Genomic DNA, 10131 nt, shown 5'->3' on the forward strand with positions numbered 1-10131 from the left:
GCTTCCTCAAGATCAAAACAAAACCAAACAAAACATAGCAAATACCAGCCAAATATGGCGCACGAGGAAAAAAACAAACAACAAATATACAACATGGTTGCTTTGATGACAATAATCAGACCTACTAAGACTCATGCATTAGGCGTGACAGCCTTGGAGGTCTTCTTTCAAACTCACATGCCTGACAAGTATTTTCTCAAAACAAAAACAAAGACAAAGAACCTTCCTCAACCGGACGATGTAGACTACACAACTGCAGCAGTGTGTGGACGTGCACATTAATGGTGTCCCGCCCGCAGAGAGTTGCGTAGTATGATACTCTATATGTGACCCTGCACCACAAAACCAACAAAAAGTCGCCAGACATGGATTTTTGGTTAAGGGCAGATTCTGAAAGAGCAGACTTTAAGCTTTAAAATGCTGTATAATTCACTTCAAATAGACTCTCTGAATCTATCTAAATATTGAAAAGAAAACATGAACTGTTGTAAAGTGTTTACTGTGAAAAGAGGCTCTAAAGTATAGGGTCTATTCAAGCGCTTAATCTTACCGAACTGTGCTAGCTGTGCAGCGCAATTGGACAAAAAAACAGCTTGTAAAACTCCGCAGCATAAACATGAAGGCATTATCAGATTAAGCCCAAATTGATAACGTTCTATCAGCACATTCTATTCATCCCTCATGCCAACTTTCAAAGCAGTAGCATCATCCTTTCACAAGTTCTTACAGTTGAAAGTGAAGAAAGTGTAAAGTGGCTTTCAGAAATGAAAAGGGGACTCTTAGACACACCTAATCACATTCTACAAAAAAGTGTTCTAGGGAAACTGCTAACAACACAATTTCCCATTCGTTCTATGATCCAAACTTTACCACAATGTAGATGAAGTCTTGCTCTTTCAGAAAATATGAGGAACTCAAGATTGACTATGTTGGCCCATCTCACCTATTTTGAGTCCAGACACAAAATGAGTGTGTGTGACTCTTTGTAGGTTCTGTGATGCAGGGTCACATATGAAGTACGTGCACACTAGATGACATAATCTAAAATGTCAAAATGCCAGGGCTCTTTACCGTGGAGGGATGGACACTCGACTCCCTAACTCCCAAAGCCTCCCCTTGCTCAGGTCACTTTGCTCCCTCTGACCGCAGTAACGTGCCACAAAATCTCATCCTTAGGGCTTTTCTGACTTTGGTATCCGTTAGTGATATCACGTCCAATGACAGCCTTAACTGGCATTCATCTTTACCCACTCACAGCTTACTACCCAAACCCTCCTGACCCCATTCAAAGGTTACTCCCCTGGCCCCACATACCAACTCAGAGGTTGCTGCCCTGACCCCGCGACCCCACGCCGCTCTCCACGCTCTCTCGCTCCGTCGTGGCCACGCTGCCGGGCTCCAGGCCGTCGTCCCACGAGGCGCCGTCGATGATCACGCCCTCGTCCGACAGCTGGAGGCTGGGGTTGCGCTGCAACATGTGTCTGGCCTCGAGAGGGAGCCCTTGCTGATTTTGACGGTCCACTGCATCCAGCTTGACCAGCGTGTCCATAGCTTCGGCGAGGAAATTTGGAGTGCTCAGGTGGTCATGTGATGAGTGCTCATTAACCTGTTAGTATCAATGACAACTACCACAATTAGATATTTAATGATGATCCTATCACCAAGAAAAGTACCACACTGACTCCAGCGATCCTATCCATTTCAACAGTGATTTAGGTAGGTTTGGCAAACTGCATTAACCCATTAAAAGGACAGTTTGATTTTGCTGCAACACGCATTTCCCACAGATACCTGCCCGAGTATACTCCGGACTCGTGTTCAACAGGCTAAAAGTCACAAAATCAACATATGCACTATCCTCTCTTCATTTCATGGAATTCTGTGTTCCTGCTTGTTTATGAACATGCAGATTCTCTTTGCTATACGGGGAGGTTGTTTGATATAGAGGAGTATACAACTGTACAATTGCTCGCATCTGATATGTTCACTACAAAGGTGCACTGAGTAAGACAGACAATACGACAAGGAAATATGTGCCTTACCATGTCAATGTGCACATTTCGAAGTCTTTCTTCCAAGCCATGACGAATTAGTTCATCTTCCGTCTCGGCAACATCCCCGAAATAGTCCCTCATCTTGGCGGTCACCGGTGCCAAATGAGATCCCTCCAAGCTTGTTGCACTAGGGAGACTTGCAGGAGCACCCCCACTGTGGAATGGACCAACCCGCTCCCTGTGATTCAGAAGGCGGGAAGGGTCAGTCGGGTGGGAAGCCATGTGTGATGCTGAACTGTGCTTGGTAGACGTGAAGGGAGGGGAGCCGAGACTGGTGGAATGGTTGGGAAGATTGCTACTATTTGACAAACCCTGCCCTCCAAGATGGGACGACAGAAGTGTTGAGTTGAGCTCGGCCGACTGTGAGGGCAACGACCCGGACAAGTCTTGTCGAATCCGGTCTAATTCACGTTGGTCCGCTGTAATGTCGATGCCGCCTGAACGCGATAGCTTATGGGACATTGATCGGTCGGTAGAGGTGTTTCCCATCCCAATAGATGGATTCCCCAAGGGGGCGGAGTCATCTTTGTCATCGTCGCTGTCATTAAGGAAGGAAGTCAGTGACTCTAGTTCAAATTTTTCTAACGGCGTGAGAGGCCGCGAAGGTCTCCTTCCACCAGCCGCTTCTAGCAGTGATGGGGAGGCGGAGCGCATGCTGGTCATCTCAGGGTCATGCAGTTCATCTGCCCTCAAGCGACTCACCCATTTCTTTGTGGCATGGCGCGAAGCTTCGGAGCTCGTCAGATCATCCACGTGGGACAGCCGCGCGTAGTAGTCGCTCTGCCTGTCGCTGCCGCCTATGTCTTCCACTGAACCGACACGCACTCCTGCCAGCAGGCTGCTCAAGTTCGGCACGGACTTTGCTGCACGCACGTTGGCAGAGCGCTTCTGCCTCCGCTGGCGACTCCTCCCACCGCTGTTGGCGTGGCGTGCGTGGACACGCAGCTGGCCAATGCGTCCCAGGACATCCTCATACGGGGAGAGCTCACGCTGGTGCTCGCTTTGTGGAGTGCTCCTTCCGCTCTGTGAGTCAAGCCCAATATGGAGACCGTGAATGCGTTCTTGACTTGAGGCAACACCATGCGATTGTCCAACTAAAGCATGCAGGGCCTGCAGTCCATAAGCATCACTCCTTGTTTGTCCTTGAGGGTAACTTCCCTGGTTACTCCTTGGAGTATCAGGCAGGTATTCATGAGTCCTTGGCACCCCTGGTGTAGGGGACTGCAGAGCCTGGATATGGACCTGGTAAGGCTGGCCAGTCAAGGGGTCAAAGAGAGTATAGGAGTGTCCTGGCAAGCCTGAAACACCCGTTCCTGGCTGGCTGGATGTCTGATAGGCAGTCCTAGGATCTCCCACAGGGTTAAGACCCTGTGTATGGTGCCCCCAGGCTTGGTTCCCCAATGGCACATTGAATGGGCTTCCATGAATTCCTGGTGGTACGTGTGGCAATTGTCCATGCAGAGCACCTCCTACAGGTGGCTGGCTGGCGTTAGGAGAAGCATACTGAGTGTGAAGCGAGGCCTGCCCCACTGTGGGATTCACATGCATGTGTCCGATTTGAGTGTCCACGCTTTGACTCGCAAATCCAGGAGAGGAGTTTGCATTCTGATTCGTGTTTAAATACTGATAGGGTGCCCTCGGTGCTTCTGGGCGAGCCAGCATGTTCAAGATCACCTCGTTTCTATCCTCACTGACCCCATCCCGATAGTCTTCCCCGCTGTGATGTCCGTCAGTAGGGCGCACCACACCCGGAACTCTACCAGCCCAGAAGTCCCTGCTGGGACGCAACCACTGGTCTCCCGTCCCTCTTCTCTCCCGTGCTCCCTCCGTCTTCTCCTCTTTCATCACCACCTTCTCCTCCTCCTTTCCTTCCTCTTCTTGTCCTTTTGCTTTTTCAGAGTCTCCACTCCTTCCCTGCTGCCTCTCCACCTTATCTCTATTGCTGTCTTCCATTTTGGCAGACCGATTCTTTGAGGAATGACTATGCGACCTGTCCCCTTTGACATCCACTTCCGTGACTGGTGTGCGGCAGCCTATCCTCTTGAGGAGGGGGTCATCAATGTCTGACCCACCCTCCATTTGCCTCTGCTCCTCAGGCCCAGATTCCTCCACACCATCGCCCTCTCGTCTCTTCTGGGAGCCATTTCCACGGTGACGACGACCCCGACCACGCCTGTCTTCCTCCTGGCTGCCATCGCTATGGCGACCCACCACAGCTGTCTTCCACTTGATTGCCTGGAGGACTTCTTTGTTGCCTGGAAGTTCATCCATATCTAAGATGCCTAGCAGCACAGAACACCTAGGATTTCAAGGCAGAAGAGAATATATTTTGGGAATAATTACTACACATTTTTAACCATGGAAACTATCAAGTTAAAACTATCTCTAGCCTTAAACTTCCTGGCTTAAGATTTATGAACATGGAATTATTTAGACATTGCACTGAAGGATGATACAGATTATACTTCAAGCTCCAATGCTGCAGGATGTAAATTCGTTTAAGTGTCATTCAAAATCTAGAATGGCTTAGACGAGGACTCATTGAGAAGCAAACAGTGACATCACCTTTTTAGATGCAGGGCCCGTCAGCTGAGCAATTGTTTATAAATTTGTGTAAAAGGGCTTCCTTGCAAAAATGAAATAAAAAATAAGTAAATAGTTTTACCATCCTCCAAACTGCTCTTATCATTGAGGACTTAAAACTCAACTTTTATGATTTCAGAAGACTGCTTCCAAGGAAAGGTCAAAGAAATGCAACACTTCGTATCATGTGAATAAAAAGCTTAAACAGCCAGCAACCACACACTACCTGTGGCACAAGTTCTTTGCCTTCTTCTTCTTCACCCTATCGTCAATTGTCTCAGCAAACTCGCTGAGGGAAGTCAAGTCCTCCTCCCGAGGGGGGTGGTTCCTCTGGAGGAAAGCCCCAACCTCCTCCGCCCACTGGAGCTCCTCCTCCTCAGCATCGGCTGCTGCCGCGTCTCGGCGTCCATGGCGACCAAGGCGTTCAGCACGGAAGTCGTCAAACATCTCAGCGGCATCACCGGGCAGAAACTTCAGCGCCTTCACGCACCATTTGGCAATCTGTACAGAGAGACAGAGGATGAGATCAGGACTCATTCGGAGATTCCGAGATGAGGCCACTTTTGGAAAGCTGTGGTATAAACTATAAAAACTCCAAACTCCAAATTTTATTGTCCAAGAATGGAAATTCATTTTGCCCAATTGATCGTGGGCCCGGCAGCCACTGAGCAGCGCCAGATCGACGTTGCTTTAACCTTTTCAACTGTTGAACGGCAAACAAGGTAGCAGCAACTCCCATCTTTTAACGTCTTTTGGTATGACGCGGCCGGGGTTTGAACCCACGACCTCCCGATTGTGAGGGCAGCCGCTCTACTCACTGAGCCAACACATCGGTATGTGTATTTCCAGACGGTATACAAACAATTACTACTTGTTAGCCCTAACAAAATGTCGCACACACAAAAAATGCAGGATATAAACCTTCCTAAGCACATGGTGTTCACTGACACTGTACAGAAGAAATACACCTGAAATTCTATCTCGATAGCCAAGTTGGATGGTGCCACATTATTATTACCTAAAATCTACAGGGGTGCAATGAAGTTTAGAGACTTTAAATGTAAATATTATTCTGTTTGACAATGTTAACATAGATGTGAATGTGCTTGTATGGATAGAAAGGGGATAAAAGTTTGGTGAAAAAAAATGCATTTATACAATCACTCACCTTTTCATAGAGACTGTAATAGTTACGGACAGCAGACAGCAGCTGGCGTCTGTCGTCCAGCTGATCACGGAAGTCGTCCATTAGACCTTGTAGATCTCTCACGCTGCTCCTTAAACTGGCAATGCTGCCGTTGGTATTGACAGCCATGGTTCTGGCGCGATCCTGGAGATTTTGGGACTGGGACAACTTATCCTGTAAAGTAATCAAGACAGAAAACAAACTAGAAATGATGTATCCACTATGTTTACATATTTCATATGGGCATAAACACAGTCAAAAAGTACACACTTGTTTTGACATTGTGCCATTGTGCCAATATCAGCCAACTTCAATTGTAACTGCTTTGTTTTGTTTTTGGGGAAGAAGAAAATACTTCAGTACTTCTGCATACTTTCTTTTACTTTTGTCCTATCTTCATGACTGTGCACTTCTAGGCAAGTCCAGTGGAGCATAAAAATACAAGGAAAGTTTTACATCACAAATGTTCAAGTTTTCAGTGCATATCAATGCTTCTTGTGTAAGATAGAGCATGAATTTGCAAAGAAAACCTCAACATAAAGTTGTTTTGTTTGTTTTGTTTTGTTTTGTTTTGTTTTGTTTTGTTTTGTTTTGTTTTACATTTAGAGTGGCTGTGTACTAGTATACTTCTGGCATAACCATCACTTGCATGAGGAAGCATCATTTCACAGGTTACATCCCACACACCTCTGCCATGGATGCCACGCCCGTCTCAAAGTGGTTGCAAAGCGTCTCCGCCCGTCCCAGGCAGTCGGCTATCTCCAGCTTCTTGAGGGCGGCTGGTCCGTCTCGGGTCAGCCACACCCGCATCTGTGGGGCGAAGGTCATGAAAAAGTTCACAGGTCAGGCGTATATGATATTTATGTATAAAACAGGTACTAACTCAAAAAAGGTAAGCCCCCTCAAGAGTTCATTTCAGTATATCTTAACTCATTTCACTGGAACAACCAATCCACTTCAATGAATTGCCGTCGTACCATCTCATGATTACTATGAAGTGATAACAATCATGATGAAAATTTCAATTCAGCATTACTCATTCCTTCTGCTATGTCCAACTTGGGACCTTAGTGAGTCTGACACTCACGAGCATGACAAAGATACGCTATCTACCAAGTAATAGCCTCAACCTGGAGCCGCCTTCACAGGGGAGATTGGGGCAACACTCAGCTGCCTACGTAAAGGAGTTGGGTGCTTCAGTGCCAATATGCAGTGCTGGGGTCTATCACGCCCTTCACCATCCTGTCCATACAATCACCCAGAGCAGATGGCTCATCACGTCCTATCTGAGTATCCCAACCTTGGCCCACCCATACAAATAGAAGTGGATCTATCAGATGCTATCTTAGAAACTCTGCCCTGTCTCTCACAGCTCTGTGACATCCAAAGAGTCTTTCCCCCAGTAAGTACTATAAGGCGGAGTATGCATACACCCTGTACTGTTGTTTTATGAGTGCAAGGGGAGCACTGGATGACAACGAGGCGGTTGGCTCACCCCTCGTGCTAACACACTAGCAAATGAGCAACCGAGGAGCAGCCAAATCTAGAAGCGCATACTCACTTAAAAGTTCAGAAGTTCAAATACGCGCTGTAAAAATGTTACTTCACTACGCGAAAAGTCTCCCATTACTAAGTGGGTAATCGCAGCCCCTAAGAAATCTCAGACACCATTATATACAGTGTAGTTCGCCCTCTAGTGGTGGAGAGGAGAAAAATCTCTTGGGTGTCTTCGTATAGAGCTGGCAGGTCATATGCAGGAAGAAAGTTACCAAGTACTCTGGCTCGCTACTCACCTCTTTCACCATATCCACAAAGTCCAGGTCCTCAAGCTTGTCCGCAAATCGACCTTCGACCCTCTCCACAGCAAGGTCCAGCCGCTGCTGAGCCATGGTCAGCTTCTCCCGGCAGTACTCAGCCAGGAGGCGCACCTCGCGGAAGACCGGTTTCTGGGCGACGGCAGCGAACGTCTCGTCAGCGTCAGACTGGTTGATCTTGGCCAAGAGGTCATTGCACTGTTGACTAATGTTGTCAATGCTAATCTCCCTGGTTGGATTAAAGGGGCATTCCAGACGATTTTCATAATTTCACATCATGTAGTACATAAATCAACAGTTTCATGTATAGATTTGTAGAATTTATTGTGGTCCTTGAGCAGAGAAACCAGTAAAATTAAAATCTTAAACAAATTACACTGAACAGTGTTGATGACATCAGAGCCTCATCTATTTTAAAAATGTAGCAGTGTAATTCCATTACATACCGTTTGTTCAACAAGTTCACCTGTGAAAAATCTATGCATACCTTCGTTCTTTTGTTCCGCTTCCTTGAGCCCCAACTCATGCATTCTTATGGTGAGGCTGTCATGTCATCATCCTCGTTCATTGCAATTCATTATACATTTTGAAAACATTCTCATTACTTATCCCAATCACTATAAATTCTCAAACTCTGTACTCAGTTTGACTAATTTATAGTTGTTCAAATGTAAAAGTCTGAAAATCATCCGGAGGTCCCCTTTAACACAACCGCACAGGCATTAGTATAGAGTACATTTTTTACTCTTCTGAAGTACTTTATAGAAGGAATCACAGCATGGGCTATATATTTTGTGGTAGTTGTAGTTTCACAAATTGACTGCAATTACTAAAATCAACCACACAGCAAATGCTACATATCCTCTCCAAATTTGGAAATAGCATTTTGATTAATAATGCTATGGACTGAAGTATATCATCTGAATGAATTTTGCTGGCAAATCTGCATTGCCACAATTGCAATATAAAAATGACATGCCTTTGCTACCTTATTGAGAGGTCTAAAAAATCAAGCAATACCATACTTTGACATTCAATGGCAATATGCTTCAAGGATGACATATTTGGTTTGACATGTTCCATCCTTTGTAATTTTTTTTTTTAATGTTGCTTTACATGTTGCTGCATGAGTTGCTGCAGACATTGCTTTTCACCTTATCTTACTCTTACTATACACTTACTGTTATTTCAATCTCTTTTTGATATCTGATGCTTCTATGGGCACAAATCAACTGTCAACACAGCCAAGCTCAATACTCCAGTTGGCCACCATTTTAAGCTCCCTAATCACGGACATGATTCCACAGGGCACTGATTCTTTGGGTAACTGTCCAGACACAGTTCAAACTAGAGAAGCACTCTGAGAGCGCAGACCTCCGCCAAGTATGCAGCTCATTTCCACCCGCACTGATCTTGGTATGTTCTTCCACAGAGACATAGTGATTTCCACCCATACGTACTTCGTGTGCTGAGAGTCGCCCAATTTCCCAATATAGAAGCTTTTGTTACGTCATAAACCCTCAGCTGCGCAGCGCGCCTCGGGCTAACAGAAACTAGAGCACGCACTTTAGTACGCGCATTCAAACCTCAAGTACGCGCAGCCTGAACTCCCAAGTTCATCGACTGTACCTGCCAAAATATCAAAATCCTTCATAAATTACCCATAAATTCTCGGATCACTACCAAAAGTAAATTGTTTCTTACTTGTGTCATTCTAAACCTTTCCTGCAAGTTTCATCCCAATCCGTTCACTACTTTTTGAGTTATTTTGCACACGGACAAACGAACTAACTAACTAACAAACAAACCAACGGTAACGAAAACATAACCTCTCCCCTTGGCGGAGGTAATCAGCAGAGAGAAGGTCTGGATGAGGTGACTTTACACCATCCAATGCTGTCCTTCCTTACATTGTTCATTTCACTTCATGCACATATCTTATTTCTTTCATCTTTTTTCACCTTCGATTAGAGATGATTCTAAAGCCATTAAAGCTATTAAATACATACACGCTTTTATAGATGGAGTGGTTTTATGATATCCCTACAAAGTATATAGTGTATTTTATTGCACATGTACATTGACATGCCATGTACATTGCATTTGTTAGTTGCCTTTCGCTTTTATTTTTTGGCAAAAAAAAAAACTGCTGAAAACTGCTTATCCAATAAAGGCGAGCCAATGGAGTAAAATGGAGTCAAAAGGGACCTGAGCTTTCGATCCTAGCAGAATCTTCGTCAGAGGCAAAATGACAAACAAGCAGGGAAAGCAATCACATATAAGGACTTCACACAAGAACAGACAGGTACAGGCTGGGTACACCGAACAAAGAAAACAAAGGAGAGGGTGGGAGTTCATGGGCAAGGAGCTCAACAGGTGAAGAGAGGGGGGATTAGAGCAGGAGGGTGGACAGACAAAGGGCAGAGGAGAGTGGACAGACAAAAGGCAGAGGAGGGTCAGTGCTCATCAAGAGGATCAAGGGGGCAACCAGAGT

General features: G+C 45.7%; 1 protein-coding gene across 1 annotated transcript; it reads right to left on the reverse strand.

Annotated features, from left to right (window-relative positions):
* Positions 1 to 1318: 1318 nt before the first annotated feature.
* Positions 1319 to 7866, reverse strand: LOC139738645 (uncharacterized; the record flags this gene model as incomplete). The annotated part of the gene is made up of 6 exons (XM_071649261.1): positions 1319 to 1606; positions 2043 to 4353; positions 4864 to 5138; positions 5806 to 5997; positions 6511 to 6633; positions 7617 to 7866. Coding segments are annotated over 6 exons (3439 nt in total), but the record flags the coding sequence as incomplete, so codon positions are not given.
* Between the last annotated feature and the right edge of the window lie 2265 nt (positions 7867 to 10131).

Source organism: Diadema antillarum, unplaced genomic scaffold, assembly GCF_040938485.1.
Source record: "Diadema antillarum isolate AM-2024a unplaced genomic scaffold, OU_Dant_1.0 seq00000762_RagTag, whole genome shotgun sequence".
NCBI lineage: Eukaryota > Metazoa > Echinodermata > Echinoidea > Diadematoida > Diadematidae > Diadema > Diadema antillarum.